General features: G+C 39.7%; 1 protein-coding gene across 1 annotated transcript in view; it reads right to left on the bottom strand.

Moving 5' to 3' along the window:
- FMN1 (formin 1) overlaps nucleotides 1-18,668 on the bottom strand; it is a 400,563-nt gene that overhangs the window by 97,800 nt on the left and 284,095 nt on the right. The window contains exon 14 of the mRNA XM_060003541.1: nucleotides 5,835-5,927. Coding sequence (XP_059859524.1) covers nucleotides 5,835-5,927 — 93 coding nt within the window. The remainder of the gene's footprint in view (nucleotides 1-5,834; nucleotides 5,928-18,668) is intronic.

Here is an 18,668-nt window from a genome sequence, read left to right as displayed (position 1 = left end):
GTGGAAAAACATGAGCTCAAATAATGCCTGCACAAGGTCACTCTGAACGGAGCTGTAAACTGGAATCAATAAGAGACTACTGTGGAAAAGAAAAACCACGTCAGGGAAAGGGCTCAGATGCCATGGAGGCTGCAACGCTGAAAAGGGGTGCCGTTAAAATTACTTTCCATTCTGCGAGGAAAGTGAAATTAGTTAAGAACAAGTTTTGTTAAATAACACTACTTAAGGGCCTTTGGAGAAGGGAAGAATGATAAAAGACAGAAGGACAGGCACGTCATCTCCGCTTGAGTGTGGCAACAGGATATGATTTACATAAGAACATTAAATCATCATGATGGTTAGAAGAACTGAACTGCAGCTCATATGAAAATCAGCCTAACCATGAACCAACTGAGTCACAACGCATGTGTATGACTTCTCAGGCGTAAAGAAGGCAATTGCTTAAGACTTTCCGAGTGATGGGCCCCTAATTGAAAACTGGCTTTCCTGCTAAATACTATGGAAGTACAGAAGTATCTTTTCTCATTTATGATTATTATATTATACCCTGTGCTCAGATACTCCACAACTTCTCATTCTCTACCCCTTCTTTGGGGTATCTCATTCACTCCTATGACTTAAACTGCTATCCTCTATAAAGTCTCACCCAGCACTCTCCTATGAGCCCAATAGTCTACCCGTGTGTCTCAAATGTATGTCCAATCAACGTGCCCAAAGTTTACGTCATTGTATTCCATCCCAAATGGGTCCTCCACATCAGTGTCCAGCCAGTTATTTGAGCGAGGAAAAGGAGAGTTATCCTCTTCTCCTCTGTTTTTTTACTTCTCATAGGTCATCTAGTCCTGTAACTCCAAAAAGCTTTATTGTTATGTCCCTTCCTTTCTTATTTTTACTGTGATTGCTTTTGCTCAAATTCTTACCATCGTTTGCCTGGACTGCTGTAGGAGAGCTTGACGGACTGGATTCCAGTCTTTTACTGTCCCAACTCTTCTTTATATTGTCTTAGTTATAATGTATTTCTTTTTTTAAATGTATTTTTATTTGTTTATTTTGTTTTATTTTTGGCTGTGCTGCACGGCTTGCGGGATTTTAGGTCCCCGACCAGGGATCGAACCTGCGCCGTTGGCAGTGACAGTGTGGAGTCCTTCCTAACCACTGGACCTCCAGGGAATTCCCTATAATGTATTCCTTAACAACAACAAAAAGCAAAATGATCCCAACACACCAACATCACAACAAACAAATCGAATGTGAGCATGTCGCTCCCATACATACTATTTTTCAAAGGCTCTCAGTGGCCTGTAAGACAAAGTTCAGATTCTTTAGCAAGTCACATTGTGACCCTCCTCTCCTTTTGGGTCTTGTGTTCTTTCCATACGCCCTGTGATATAGCTACACCAAGTCTCTTGCCATTCCCCAAACACGTCATGTCTTTCATCCTGAGCTTTGCAGTGTTTTCCTCTGCCTGGAATGCCCTTTATAACTTGTCTGCTGAGAATTCCTAACCTTAAATTTCCTCATCTGGACAACAGGGTGATAATAGTGTTTACTTCAGAGAGTTGTCATGAAGACAAAGTAAAATGAGCTGTTCCCCAAGGTGCCTGGTATATAGAAGCAACCACCAAATGTTCGCAGTCATTGTCACTGCTTGTCATTGACATCACCGTCATCTTTGTTTTTTTCAGATCTGAACAAAAACATCTCCTTTGCTCAAAATCTTCCCTGACTTACCTGGAAGTGTTAGTCATCCCTCCTCTCTGCTCCTATATGCCTAATTACAGTACCATCTTACATCAATTTCGAAATGGATGGAATTTTCATCGTTTAGCATCTCTGACACTGGGGTCCCTCGTGTCGTCTATGACGTGTCATGGCTTAAGAGGCAGCAATTTCTGTTTCTAAGTAGTACTTGGAATAATGGTGTTTCTTATGAGTGGCATATTAGATGACACCTACACTCATGATAACTGCCATAAACACTTGATTATCCACAGTGGGTAATGCACATTTATAGATGAGAAGTCTCACATTTCCGTGAACCATCTCCATAAAAATAAGGGACTACTACTTGGAACTCTACAGTAGCCAAGAGCTATTTCATTTGTATATACTGCAGTGTAGCAAGGCACCGCCTCCTGAACCACAGAGGCGTAGCCTGATGAAGTAGCCTGCCGCCACCTCCTTCAGGTAAGCGCCCCTACCTGAGAGCCAAACAACGGCCAGACCCAGAGCAAAAGTGGGGAGGGGCTAGCTTTTGATACTGGGTCCCAATAACCCAGGATTTAAGCTGAGAAGGTAAAGCGATAACATGGAGAGGAAAGTGAAGGAATGTGATGGGAAAGGCCAAGGGATCTTACTTCTAGACAGCCCTGTCCAACAGAGCTACAATGCAAGCCACAGATATAATTTTAGATGTTCTCGTGGCCGTGCTTAAAAATGAAAAGAAACAGGTCAATTAAGATTAATATTATATTTTACTTATTTAACCCAATATATTAAAAATACTATTTTACCATGTAACCAATATAAAAAAAGCAGAAATAAAATATTTTGCATGTTTCTTGGTACTGTCTTCAAAATCTGGTGTGTGTTTGATTTGTGCAGCACCTCTCAGTCTGGATTAGCCACGTTTCAACTGCTCAGCAGCTGCATGTGGCCAGTGCCTGACACACTGGGCGGCACAATTCTAGACTGTTCTTTCAGTTAACTAATGAGTCAACATTAGTTGACTCATTAGTTATTTCATTAGTTGACTACATTAGTTGACTCATTAGGTATTTCAACAGTGGCTCTTTTCACCACATGACATTGGCAATGTTTAAGATTTATTTTTATATTTTAAAATTAAGTTTAGAATAGTAATTTTCCTCCAAATTCTTTTTGTGTCTCATTTTGGCTGACTTTGTTTTAACCATAATTTGAGGCTATTCCTATGTCCTTCCCATCTTCCCTTCCCTCTGTTGGTTAACGGAGAGGTGGCTCCTTTATTCAATTACAGACCTTTCCCCAGTAAGACGGTCCTTGAGAGAGGGACGAGGGGTCTGTGGCTCATCTTAGGATCGCCAGCGTCTGTCACAGTGCCTGACACATAGCGGGCTCTGACGAAATACCTTTGAATACCCATTAAGAGGTGAACTAAGCTTGACAATAGTGGTTCTCAACCTGGGCTGCACACTGGGGTTACGTGAGGAGTGAAAACAAGAAATGCTGATACCTGGTCCCACCCCTAGAGATGCTAGTGGTAGGTCTGGAATTTGGCCCGGGTGTTGAAAGTTTTAAAATCTCCCCGAGGTGATCCTAGTGTGCAGCCAGGGTTGAGAACCACTGTTCTAGGGCTTTCTCAGAACAGCTTATTGTGGACACATCCTTGCTTTCCTAACTCAAGGTCCAGTTTGCCTCAACTCGATTCCCTCCCTCAGAACAGATCACACTTTCTTAAGAAACCTGGTAGAGAAGAAGCTAAAACAGAACTTCCAAGAGTGATTTGCAAATTCCTTTTCCAAGGCATCAAAGATTTTCAGTGTTCTAAAGCTCTTCATATTTATCTTCTTCCAACAAAAAGAAAAAAATTCACAACATAAGTGTTTTAAAATGCTAGCTAATTTGAAGAGAAAGGATCCTAAGGCCATTACAGTATATGAGCCAATAATACCCAGACATAATCATTGCAGAATTTTCTAGATATAGAATAATAGCAATTAAATATAGAAATGGATAGCCTAGATATGGAAGCAACCTAAATGTCCATTGACAGATGAATGGATAAAGAAGATGTGGTACATATATACAGTGGAATGGAATATTACTGAGCCATAAAGAAGAATGAAATAATGCCACTTGCAGTAACATGGATGGACCTAGAGATTATCATACTAAGTGAAGTAAGCCAAAGACAAATATCATATATTGCTTATATAGGGAATCTAAAAAAATGATACAAATGAACTTATTTACCAAACAGAAAGAGACTCACAGACATAGAAAACAAACTTACGATTACCAAAGGAGAAAAGCGGATGGGGAGAGGGATAAATTAGCAGTTTGGGTTTAACATATAACAAAATAGATAAACAACAAGGACCTACTGTATAGCACAGGGAACTATACTCAATCTTTTGTAATAGACTATAAGGGAAAAGAATCTGAAAAGGGATATATATATTCACTGTGTTTTATATTCACTGAAACTAATACAATATTGTAAATCAACTAGACTTCAATAAAAATTTAAAAAAATTTTAATTTAAACAAATAGAAATGGGAAAAAGAAAGGAATGGAATTGAAATACACATGAGCCTCATTTCAAGTTCCCTATACATATATCAAAAGTAGAAATTATTAATTGGGGGTCAGCAAAGGGAAATATTTTGTGCGCTTCTTTAGGCCATTTAGGTTACATTTACATAAAATAATCATAAAGCAATGCATCTACTTTAATAAATCACATATAAAACCTAGTTTTAGCCACATAACCCGTAAGTGTTGGTATTACTATCTGCTCTCAAAATGATACTTGGCCTGATGGCATCATGGCGCTACTTCCATCATATATAAGGTCCAGCTATGGCCAAGAGAGAATTCTGACTTCTGCTTCAACACAAATGAGACCTCATCCAGGAGGAGGGAGCAATGAACTCTGCACCAGGAGACCAGCTGGAATGAAGTTTCTCTGACTCATGGACTGAGAATTTCCCTGCCAATTTCCAAGGTGGTTTGGCCCTACTTTACCCTGCTTAATGGTCTTTTGTTGATGGTGTGGTATCATGTAGCCTTAGTAATAAATAGAAACAGCATGCTGATATACCCCTACAGGTTCCTACATGCATTTCCTCTGGCTTTCTAGCAAAGACAAAAGACCCCTCTAACTACCCCACACTTTTTTTTCTTTATTGAGATAGTATTGATATGCAGCATTAGATTAGTTTCAGGTGGACAACATAATGATTCCTTATACGTATATATGGTGAAAGGATCGTCACAGTAAGTCTAGTTAACATCTGTCAGCATGCAGACTTACACATTTTTTTCTTGTAATGAGAACTTTTAAGATCTACTCTCTTAGCAACTTTCAAATATACAATACAGTATTATTAACTACGGTCACCATCCTGTAAGTCACGTTCCCCATGACCTATTTATTTTATAATGGGAAACTGTGCCCCACACTTATTTTTGTTTTACATCTAGGCTGAATTTGAGAAACCAGAATAGGAAATATCCAAAAGGCGTTAAACTTTCACGTTCACTACCAGGGCTCAACAAAAGTTCCCTAGTCCTGCCAAAACCATGGAGGCAGGAATATAACTCGGTAAGATTTTTAAGTCAGTACTGGGGCTCATGCGTATCACTTCCATCCGCTAACCCCAGAGGGCTGACGGTTGCCAAGTGATTGGATGTGTGACATTCACCTGGCCCCAATTTTCCTTCCTGAAAAGAATGGAAAATACAACACAAGTTTCCAAATTGCTACACTCGTAAAACCAGAAAGATAATCACCATCCGCCTGCACAACTGCATAAGCCTTGCATGGACGTCGTCTGTCAGTTAACAGGGACTGAGGATCCTCTTGGGATCCGTGCAGAGACAAAGAGAGAAAGGTTCTCTCGCAAAGTTTACAGACACAGGAGTGATGTTAAAGGATTTAAAATCTCACAGCAGATTTAAAAGGTGATATAAAGGTTACAGGACAACTCCATCTACGTTGAGTACGGCTCCACCATGGGAAGATGGTCTCATGGAATCGTCCGCCAGTGCTCAGGCGGGATGCACGGGGCGGTGGGTGTCAGAGAAAGACGGAGAAAGGAAGGACGTTTCGGAACGTCCCACCTCCTACCTTTCTGGAAGAACTCTTTGAGTCTGTCCTTGAACGGCTGCAGATACTCCCTTGGTGACTCCTTACACACCACTGCCATCTGTTTCTCACTTGCTGTGAAGAGAAGGGGGCAGTTAGACTTCCTCGAGAACACGGGTTTGCTGAACTTGTGTTCTATGCTCTACGCTTGGGTATTAACAGTGCAAAATCCTTATGCATCATCGTTTATCCAAATTACAGCGGAAAGAGCAGAAACAAACAAATAATTAGCTCACTTTACACCTTTCTTCAGGAACAGGGAAATGCATCACCTTCAAGTTTTGTTTTGTTTTTTTTTTTAGAGACATGGCAAAACCTCTGACTTGGGACAGGTGAAGTACTCTGCTTTTGGTCTCTCCTAAATAGAGCCAAGAACTATTCAAGGACTAGTTCTAGGGAATTAAAGGCCCAGACCCTCTTCAGATTCAAACTCTAAAAGTGGAGCTTAAAATAGATTTTGCAGAAATTCTCACCAAACTGGCGATGCCTCAAGGTGACACCCACATCCCAGCATGAGAACTAACCCCAGGTTAGGGAGGACCGAATCTCTCTTCACTCCCGTTCACCGCCCCTTCCCATTAACACGTGTGAAACATTTTGTAGGTAATTTACTTCAGACAGGATATCTGGAATTTACAAGAGGTTGCTTTTTTTGATAATCAGGCCGCCTCAAATTAGATAGTTCTGACTTGGTGACATGGAGGCCACAATAAACCGTCATAAAAAGCAGTTAACCCAGGCAAGAGGCATTTTCTCAAGGTTTCTGTATGTTTGTGCCAGTGGCAGAAATGCATTGGGTAAAAAAAGCCTTCATTTCTCCAAAGCTAGAGCTGAGTCGTGATCACTTCTGTCTGTTGATCATGGCCAGAAATTACTGACATGTCCTTATTCAAGAGAATATATTAAAGCATTAGATTTTCGCCCAGAAGTCATGCCACCTGCTCCCAAAAATAGAGAAAGATATATTCTTGGAGGAATTTACAGAAGCACAGAGGTAAGGCATTTTGGAAGAAGACGGTTAGAAAGGATTCCTTTATTTATGTTGGGAAATTTGTATACAAGAACTTGGTGTTTCCAAAACTAGCACCCCAGAATGTTTACTATGCAAGGCAATCCACAAGCACGTCAGCACTGAAGCACAAAAAAGGCAAAAGAGGTCACTCGAGGGTCCCTCGGATTTAGCTGCCTGACACTTTCTCTTACAATACTGCCAACTAGATTGCGGAAATACTAGGCATCTCTGGGAGACTACCAGATTGTGCTGAAGACGAAAGCATGATGTGACGGAACTCTGTCAAGTTCAGCATCAGCTACATTCCCAGAATCAGCTCCGGGGATTCCCACCTGAGATCGCGAGGCTGATCACAGGACACAAGGGCCTAAGTTTAGGCTCTTCCTACTGACAATGTTATTTTCCAAAAGTTTTTAATAGACCTTATTTTGAATATCTGTGATTAACTATTCTGATAACCATACCGGTGCTATCTAGGAAACCCCGTCCATTGGGACACAAAGACTCATTTCTTTTTTTAAAATGATCTATCTTACCTGGAACAAATTCCTTAAAACCAGCCAAAACCATCATTTCAAAACACTCCTTTCCCCCCCCCCCCATGTTTTTACCTTTATTTTTCAGTGTATTTGTCCTCTCTACAATGACTACTTAATAATTTTCTACTATTATCAGATTTCCCTTTACCTCTTTCCTAGTAGATGGGCCTGTGGCCAAATGATAAGTACCTCCCTTCCCACCACTATTCTGTTCTCTAAATAATGGCTCTGGGCTAGAGTGATACCAAGGACAGAGAGGAGAGGGACAGGGTATATAGAGCTGGAATCTATTTCGGAGGTAGAACAAATTGCTGATGCAGTCGATGTAAAGTTGAGGGAGAGGAAGGATGAACAAGGTGTGGCTAGGAGTGCCATTTACTGAGATGGGGGAGAGGTGAGTGCATTGGTTTTTTTTGTTCTGTTCTTTTCTTTTGTTTTAAGGGAGAGGAGATCAAAAGTTAACTTTGAAACTTGTTTTCCCTGGTCTCTGCGAATTACAAGGCAAGATCATCCAGTGAAAACAAAGAGGGAAAGGTACACAAAAAAGATGAAACTCTTAATGGGTTCTCGTTGCTCATTCAACTGAATTCAAACTCCCAGGCCTGAGATTTAAGGCCTTTTCCATGATGGTACCATTCTACCTTTCAGTTCTATTTCCCCATATATTTGACCGATGAAATCAAAATTATGCAATGTTTCCAACTTATATAAACCAGTGTTCCCAGTTCCATGCCTTCATTCATGTGGTTCTCTGCCCATCCTGCTCTCATCCCAAACATACCTTCTACCGCATCTGACAAAGTCCTGTTCATCCTAAAAGAGTTTCTCTGAGATGCTGCCACCACCATAAAACCTTTCCAATCCAAAGATTTTGCATCTTTCAAACATCTACCTTCCAGAGAGCATTTATGTTTTACCTTTAATTATATTTAGTTGTGTATTTCTATTAATCCCTGCAAAGCCATTACGCAGGATTCATTTACACATCTCCAAACTTCTCCAGAGACCTCCATGCATACCTGGCCAAAGCAACAGATCTCCTCACCTTAACTAGCTTCTTGTGCAGAGGAAGGTGGAAAAAAAATTAGCAATGTTGACCCAGACTCCGAGCGGGCTCTCCAGGGGTGCAGTATGACCTCCTTGTCTCTTTACTCTTTTCCCTCCTTCCCAGGAAGGTACATCAAGGGGTCCTAGTCTCTTCATTCACAAACCCTGTGACTGTCCCAAGCTGATGTGAAAGGGCTCAGTGTATTTTAAAGACCCTCCCCACCCCATAAACATCCACCACTTCATGCTGTAAGGCACAAGAAGGTCATTCTCCTGACTGAGCAGTTATGACAGCAGGCCTAGAAGCAGGAGACTGGTCAGACACACTTTGGAAGAGGCCTGCTTTCAAGAATCTACCGTTTTCAATGAACTTTCATGACCACATAAGCTTTTCTGATGATATCCAGCCATGATTCTGAGAACACGGGAAGCCATATTTATTCTCACAATATAAATTGGGAGAGGCCTTTAAATTCTTTAGCCCTCTACTACATTCAAATTCCAACAATTCCGTTTATAGAGAACTATTTTTCACGAACACTAATAATATATGGTGAGGCCTGCATTTTGGTAAGAGGACATCCTTGAAGCCCTGACAGTAATTTCTTCAAGGTTACTTCTCCCTAGCAAACGCAGAGCCCAAGGCAGAGCTTCTTTTCCTAAATACACAAGCGAAGCCTCCACCTCTGCCTGAATTAAAAGGGTTGATCACTGCAGCTCTCCCTTTGTCTCATCTGTGCTGCCAGAGCCCATGGGGTCCATCAGACTGCCCAGATTTTATGAGGCCAGGTAGTGGTGTGGCAAAGGGCTCGTGCTTGGATCGAGCCCTACCTGAGTGTAGGTGGGCTGTAGCTTTTCTCATCTGCAAAATGGGGACCCCCTTCCTCATAGGCAAGATATATGCATTGTGAGATAATGCATGTAAAGTGGTTTGCAAAATGCCTGGCACTAGCAGGTGGCGTCGTATTTATTATTTGTCACTTTTATGCCTTTGGTTGAAACGTGTCATAGCCAGAACAGCAAGAGAGTCATGGCTAGGGATTACGTGCTACAAATTCTACACTCTTATTTAAAAAAATATGCCCCAGTGCAAATCTTCTGTTTGGAACAAAGAGATGATGTTTTTTGTTCCCTTGCTGACGGTTCCACCACCCACTCTGAGAATTCAAGGAAGAAACTCCTGGAGAAAGATGAAGCAAAATGTGAAGCAAGTGTCCTGGGCCTCCGAGCTTCATGGTTTTGAAATAAGAAACACTGAAACCAGCGCAAAGGAGAGCAGCTCCCCTGCTGTGCCCGAGGCCCTCTCTGCACCCCAACGGGCACAGCCTCCCATGTGGCCTGTTACAATTAAACTTCTCCACACGATCAAAGCAGAGGGCTGCCCTCTGACTGACTGAGCACAGTCGCACATTCAACGGCCAAGCAGCTTGCCCGCTCCAACTTACTAACTTGGCTTATCCAGGATGCATTCTAGCAGACAAACAGGAGACCTGAAGACTAATTAACAATGACACTGGAGACTGGCAGTGCATAAAGGAAAGAGGTCCCTGACAAATTCCCAAAGTCATTAATTGTCCAACCAGAAGATGCTTATGCAATATTGCTAGACCACCAAGGTTGCCTCAGACACAGGCTGTGCCAGGAGTTCCAATGTTAAAAGCCAAAGTCACCCAGGTTCTTTTTCTCTCTCCTTTTTCTATTAAATTTGACAGAATTAAAGTACATATTAATTCCTGAAGTTAGTTACTAATAGGTGATCATTGTGAGAGATGAATAATAAAATAATTGACACTAAATTGAGAGTATTCTCATTTAAAGGCTAAGAGCTTGTGAAGCATTTAAAATACAGCATATAAAATATAGCCAATACTTTACAATAACTATAAATGGAGTATAATCTTTAAAATTGTGGGTCACTATATTGTACGCCTGAAACTTATATAACATTGTACATCAACTATACCTCAATGAAAAAATTTAAAAAATAGCTTAACTGCTTGTGAAGCATTTTAGAGAAAGATATAGTTTTGAATGTTTTAAGATTTCAGATACTAGACTGGTTAGGTCATACGTGGTTGTCTGTATTTTTGGTTTTTGACCTTTAAGAACAAGGAATAAAGTTATTGAGTAACTGAAAAAGCATGGGTAGGTTATAAGGATACAGAGGCAGGGCCCAGATACAGTTCATCAAAATGTAATACATGTTTAACCATTTTAACAGCTCAAATGTGTATGCACATTTTTAGGAATATATGGCGCATGTCTCTTGCTGTACGAGTTGAAGGACCTATGGGCTTAGTAATGAAGTCAGAATACATTTTTAGAGAAAAGGAAAGATGTATCTAGGCTCTGCTTTTTAACTCTGGGATTCTCTCTTTTCTCCTCTGTTGACCTAATTCCTACCCAACCCCTCCATGGTTCTGTGCCAGTTCTACCTGTTCTTCAGTTTTATAAGAACTGTCCTTTCCCTGAGCGCCATGCTCAAAGGACCACCACAGAGGATTGCTGAAGCAACATAAAGAACTGAGAGGCTATGAACAACTATATGTCAATAAAATGGACAACCTAGAAAAAATGGAAAATTTCTAGAAATGTACAATCTCCCAAGACTGAACCAGGAAGAAACAGAAAATATGAACAGACCAATTACCAGTAATGAAAGTCAGTCAATAATAAAAAATAATTCCCTTGGGCTTCCCTGGTGGCGCAGTGATTGAGTCCGCCTGCCGACGCGGGGGACACGGGTTCGTGCCCCGGTCCGGGAAGATTCCACATGCCGCAGAGCGGCTGGGTCTGTGAGCCATGGCCGCTGAGCCTGCGCGTTTGGGGCCTGTGCTCCGCAACGGGAGAGGCCACGACAGTGAGAGGCCCGTGTACCGCAAAATAAAATAAAATAAAATAAACCTTAAAAAAAAAAAATTCCCAGCAAACGGAAGTCCAGGACCAAATAGCTTCATGCATGAATTCTACCAAACATTTAGAGAAGAGCTAATATCTATCCTTCTCTATTACCCCCCACCAAAAAAAAAAAAATGCAGAGGAAGGAATATTTCCAAACTCATTCTACAAGGTCAGCATCACTCAGATATCAAAACTAGACAAAGATATAACACACACAAAAAAATTACAGGCCAGTATCACTGAAAAACATAGATGCAAAAATCCTCAACAAAATATTAGCAAACTGAATCCAACAATACATTGAAAGGATCATTCACCATGATCAAGTGGGATTTATCTCAGGGCAAGGATTTTTCACTATCTGCAAACTGATCAATATGATACACCACATTAACAAATTTAAGAATAAAAACTATATCATTATTTCAACAGATGCAGAAAAAGCTTTTGACAAAATTCAACACCCATTTATGATAAAAAGAACTCTCCAGAAAGTGGATATAGAGGGAACATACTTCAACATAATAAAGGCCATATACTGACAAGCCTACAGCTAAAATCATACTCAATGGTGAAAAGCTGAAAGTACTTCCTCCAAGATCAGAAACAAGACAAGGATGCCCACTCTCAACACTTTTACTCAATATATTATTGGAAGTCCTCGCCACAGCTATTGGACAAGAAAAGGAAATAAAAGGAATCAAAATTGGAGAGGAAGAAGTAAAGCTGTCACTGTTTGCAGATGACATGATACTCTACACAGAAAATCCTAAAGATACCACCAGAAAACTACCAGAGCTCATCAATGAATTTGGTAAAGTTTCAAGATACAAATTTGATACACAGAAATCTACTGAATTTCTACATGCTAACAGTAAACTCTCAGAAAGAGAGATTAAGGAAACAATTCCATTTACAATCACATGGAAAAGAATAAAATACCTAGGAATAAACCTACCTAAGGAGGTAAAAGACCTGTACCAAGAAAACTATAAGACACTGATGAAGAAATTGAAGACAACACAACAGATAGAAAGATATACTGTGTTCATGAACTAGAAGAATTAATGTTAAAACAATCACACTACCCAAGGCAATCTACAGACTCATTTAATCCCTAAAAAAAGGGCACTGTCCATAGAACTAGAACAATAACTTTAAAATTTGTATGGAAAGAGAAAAGACCCCAAATAGCCAAAACAACCTAGAGAAAGAAGAACAGAGCTGGACGAATCACGCTCTCAGACTATACTACAAAGCTACAGTAGTCAAGACAGTATGGCACTGGCACAAAAACAGAAATATAGATCAATGGAACAAGGACAGAAAGCCCAGAGATAAACCCACGCACATATGGTCAACTTATCTTTGATAAAGGAGGCAAGAGTATACAACAGAGAAAGGACAGTCTCTTCAATAAGTGGTGCTGGGAAAACTGGACAGCTACATATAAAAGAATGAAATTAGAACATTCTCTAACACCATATACAAATAAACTCAAAATGGATTAAAGACCTAAATGTAAGACTGGAAACCATAAAATTCCTAGAAGAAAACATAGGCGAAACATTCCTTGACATAAATTGTAGTAATATTTTTTTGGATCTGTCTCCTAAAGCAAAGATGTTAAAAGCAAAAATAAACAAATGGGACCTAATTAAAAGGTTTTGCACAGCAAGGGAAACCACTGACGAAACAAAAAGACAACCTACTGAATGGGAGAAAAATATTTGCCAGTGATATGACTGATAAAGGGTTAATATCTAAAATATATAAACAGCTCATACAACAACATCACAAAACCAAACAACTCAATTTAAAAAATGGGCAGAAGACCTGAATAGACATTCTTCCAAAGAAGAAATACAGATGGCCAACAGGCATATGAAAAGATGCTCAACATTGTTAAGCATCAGAGAAGTGCAAATTAAAACCACAATGAGATATTCCCTCACACTTGTCAGAATGGCAATCATCAAAAAGACCATAAATAACAAATGTTGGTGAAGATGTAGAAAAAAGGGAACCCTCATACTGTTGGCGGGAATGTAAATTGGTGCAGCCACTATGGAAAACAATATGGAGGTTCCTCAAAAAACTAAAAATAGAACTACCATATGACCCAACAATTCCACCCCTGGGTATTTATCCGAAAAAAACAAGAACACTTATTCTAAAAGATACATGCACCACAATGTTCATAGCAGCATTATTTACAACTGTCAAGATATGAAAGCAACCTAAGTGTCCATCAACAGACAGATGGATGAAGAAGATGTAGTATATATACAATGGAATTCTACACAGCCATAAAAAGAATAAAGTTTTGAAATTTTGCCATTTGCAGGGTATTATGTTAAGTGAATTAAGTCAGACAGAGAAAGACAAATACTATATGATATCATTTATATGTGGAATCTGAAAATATAAAACCACCTAGTGAATATAACAAAAGAAAGAAACAGACTCACGGATATGGAGAACAAGCTAGTGGTTACCAGTGGGGAGAGGGAAGAGGGGAGGGGCAATATAGGGGTAGGGGATTTAGAGGTAAAAACTACTATGTATAAAATAAATAAGCTGCAAGAATATATATATATATATAGTACAACATAGGGGATATAGCCAATATTTTACAATAAATGAAATATAACCTTTAAAGATTGTGAACCACTATGTTGTACACCTGAAACTTATATAATATTGTACATCAACTACAGTTCAATAAAAAGAACGTGATTTTAAAAAAAGAACTAAGAGACTAACACAAACTAAAGCAAATGTTTGTGTTAACGTCAATGGGGTTTATGTGAGAGATACAAATCAGGGTTAGATTATAAAGGGCATAGAACGCTAGGAGTTCATTCTAAAGAAATTCATTCAATAAATATATCAATTCACCAAATAGCTATTGCGTGCCAACTGTGTGCCACAAACTGTACTCGGTACTGGGGATACATCAGTGAAAAAAGAAAAAAGACTAAAACCTATGCCCTCAGACACTGTAGTGAATGGGTCACCAACAAAATTTCTTAATGGGAATGGCACATAGTAATTATTGTTTTTCCTAATTTGAACTGCACGCAAACATGTGAATTATATCCTTTCATACTGTATTTCAAGGCCTGTCTTTAGTAACAGCAGGACAGTATAGTGTTCTTCCTAGTGCTTTTCACATCAAGCAACACACACACACACACACACACACACACACAGAGCTTTAAGTTTTCTGGACCAAAACATACGTTTAACAAAATAAATTTTAAAACAAATTCAGAAATCAAAATAGCAGTATTAGCATGATGAACCTACCCAATGTTTTTTCATGGTACTGGCCTGGAACTGAATGGTTAGGGGATTACATTAAATCCAATGTATTAAAATAGAAATAAAAAGGCGTTGATCTGGTTGCAATTCGGGGACTTCTATGGAGGGGGAAAATTCATACATAAAATCAGTAAAATATTAGGAATTTAAAAAATTTGCTTGTTAAAGGTTTGGCACAAATGAGAATGCTACTTTGTGGCTATATTCTGTATGCCCACTTTTTTTTAAGGCTATAAAAAGGAAGATTTCAACCCAATTTAAGTCAAAAACAAATGACAAAAACTGGAAATGGAAAGTGTCTATTTCACGTTCTTGGGTTCTGATGCTGGATATGGGGGGCATTTATGGCTTAGCATGGTGGGGTCGTGAGTGGTGTTATAGGAAATTCTGGGGCCAGGGTGGGGTGCAGGGCAAACAGAAAATCTACCCTAAAAAAGAATCCTGTATAGATTAGATTTCAAAGGGAACCAACTGCTAGATTCATTTTCTGCTAAACAGACCCCCAAAGCCCAAATTTCTGGGCTCAAATCAGACAACTGTGCATTAATGACCCTTGTGTGGACAACCTGTATGTATTCAAAGGTGTCTTCTCTCATTATCCTTTGTTTGGTGATTCCGTTCATATAACTGCCACGTCCAAATTATTCCTCCTAGTGACTCTATGCATCCAAAGGCAAAGATCTGTAGTATCCAAGGTAGTCAAAAACCCTGAATGGGCAACTGGGTATTAGGAGTAAAGATATAGACCTTAGATGCATGGTACCTGGGTTAGAATGTTACCTCAGAATAACGTAGAGGCATAGATGGACTTACACACACCAGTGCTACTTTGTATCTGTACATGCACTGTGTCTATGCCTCAAAAGTCAATTAGAACATTATGCTAAGTGAAAGAAACGAGTCACAGAGGACCACACACTGTATGACTAAATTTGTACAACATGTGCAGAATAGGTAAATCTATAAGATAAAAAGTAGAGTATGGGGTTGCCCAGGACTGGGGGAAAGAGGGGTAGAGAGATTAGGGGGTGAAGCGGTATGAGGCTTCTTTCTGGGTAATGAAAATTTTCTAAAATCGAGTGTAGTGATGGTTGCACAGCCCTGTGAATATAACAAAAATCACTGAATTGTACACCTTAAAAGGGTGAATTATATGGAATGTGCTTTTATCTCAATAAAGCTGTTAAAAAAAGCTAATTCAAAACTCTGAGCCTTAAACTGGAACTATATGAGCAGGTAAGTTAAGAATGTCCTATCTGTGCTTCTTCTATAAGGTAGAATCATTTTTCAAATCTTAGGTGCAGTTATGACTTCGTTATAACAGTTATAGTATTTATTAAACCATAATGTGAAGTGGAAAATGAGTTTGGAATACACCTGTACTTCAGAAATCAAATATATTAGTTTTCAGAAGGTACCAATAAACGTTATCAAAATGGAAGACCTAGTAAACAAATAATTGGACTTAAGAGAAATACAAGCAAGGCACTGAAAGAATTTGTTAACTTTTAATCAATTAAAACAAGAGCTTTGGTATGTTTTTAATTGTGGAAGACAGCTATATATATAGTATACAATATATACATGTATAGATGGAAAATTAATACATTAGAAAAATTTTCTCTGTGAACTACTCTTAATCTAAAGATACATTTATTTATTCTTAGTTTTCCATACTCTTTACGGCTTGGAAAGTTATTTAATACCTCTCTGACTCTTAGTTTCTTGATGTGTAAAATTTCATGAGGACTAAATGAGAGGTACATGAAAAAGCACTTTGTATACTGAGCAGTAAAATGCTACCCAAAATATTCTTTATCCGTTTAAAACATTCAAACAGTGCTAAGCCTAGCTAGATAACATACTGTACACGGCTTTATTCTTCCCGTTTCGTTTCCAAGAACAACGAAACAATAACAACCCCACAAATTCTTTGAACAAGTTGACTTTCCTAATATTTATGTGTTTAGTAAACAGCAAATCACTATGCTATTAATAGTGTAATCTAGTTCACAGCCAAACCATCTTTAAGAAATTGCCCATACTCACTTTTTCCGTTTCTCATTCACTACTTAATCCTGGACCCATTGAAATTTACTTCACCCCAATTCTGACATGGAAAAAACACCCTCATGTCACCAATGAATCTACCCTATTGTCACTGTCCTTTTTTAAAGAAAAAACATCTCATTTTAGTTCACTGCCCAGCAGGATTCCACTCTGTTAAGCACTTTCCCTTCCTGAAACAGTCTGTCCCCTGGCTCTGGGTCCCGCATCCCTGGCTTTTCTCCTACCTCTGACTGCTCTGTCTCCTTTGCAGCCTCATCCTTCTATACTCTGCCATTAAATTTTCAAGTTCTTGAATATTTCTCCTCTTCTCATGCTTTGTCCTCTCACTAGACAATTTCCAGGTAAACATTTCAGTCACCACCTCTAGGACTATAACTCCTAAGTGTACATGCGTAGCCCATAGTTTCACCTCCAAAAGAGCTCTTGAGTCCATCACTCTCACCAGACTGCTGAGACACCTTCTTAGCTGTTCTTCCCACATCCACCCTTGCCTCCTCCTGATCTGTCCTCCACACTGGAGTCCAAGTCATCTTTATAACACACACACCTCTGATTATGCCACTCCCCTGCTTAAACCCACCAGGGGCTTCCACTGCTCTTAGAGACTAGCCCTTCCCTACACTCACTCCCTTCCCCTGCCACACTCTGCTCCAGTGGCCCTCTCTCAGATCCTCAAACATCATCAATTTCTTCCCATCATCAAGGCATTTTTTAGCCAGTGATATTTTCCTCCACGCCCTGGGTAACCAGGGCCTGGTTAGTGGTTAGTCATCATTTTCATCTCAGCTCAAAGGTCACCTCATTGGGACTGCTTTTTGACCCTCCACTCTATACGCGTGAGGTCTCCCCCATTATAGTCTCATAGCGTGGCATACTTCGCCTTCGTAACTATACGATAATCTTTACGATTACCTGAATGTCTCCCTCATTAGGCAGAAGCAGTGTACTTTGCTTACTGTAACTTCCCTGGCATCTACTATGATGTCTAGCCCATACAAGATACTCAATGAATATTTGCTAAGTAAATGAACAAACTACTAAATAAACTACCAAATGAATACACTTACATGCAGGCAGTACAGATATTAGTGCCTGGATAGAATCTGTCTCTAGTGTATACATACACAGACACACAAAAATCCATCTTTATATGTAAAATGCACCTAGATGGATAGAGGCAGGGGCTGGGGAAGACACATGTGGACCGAATACCATGTCATTTTCATTCACATTCATTCAGATATGAGATACATGTTTTTTAAAAAAATTCAAAACCTCGATTCAGAATTCTTGGAAAGGGGATAGTCATTATTGGAAACAAAAATCTTTGATAAATTCTTGGAGCCAAACATCCCAAGAGCTCCAGATGAGGGCTTCAGGGAAATGAGATGTTGTCTTTCGTAACAGAGGAAGAGGAGTTTGGATCTCTCTCAGAAGGAGAGATGGATACAGACATTTATGGGTAGGATGAGAGTACAACTGAATTGGAGAAGTCTGGCTTCTGGGTCATTCCCGCAGCTTCAGTAGAGCCCCACTGAGCCCCACTGCTTGCTGCTGTGAGTGAGTGTGGCCTGTGAGTAATGAGGAGGGGCTGAATTTTACACAAAGTTTGGACCTAGTGCAGAACAAAGACACCTCACAAGAAGGCATCCCTCCAATCCCCTTCCCTTCAAATCCTATGGACATCTTTGTTTTTCCACAGAGATGGGATTTTGGAGTAAGCTGCTCTTAGGTCACAGGAGACAGGGTGGCTTCTAGCCCTACGATGCATCTTTACGGGTTATACATTCATGTATAGTCATACATTCAAAATATTGAGTATCTGCATTGTGCAACTGGTAAACACTGGGGACAAATATTTAACCACACCTATCGGTCACCTCTCCTTTCAAAATGTTCATAAGAGTCTAATAGCACAGA

Source organism: Delphinus delphis, chromosome 2 (genome assembly GCF_949987515.2).
Source record: "Delphinus delphis chromosome 2, mDelDel1.2, whole genome shotgun sequence".
NCBI lineage: Eukaryota > Metazoa > Chordata > Mammalia > Artiodactyla > Delphinidae > Delphinus > Delphinus delphis.
This window is presented reverse-complemented; position numbering and strand designations above follow the sequence as displayed.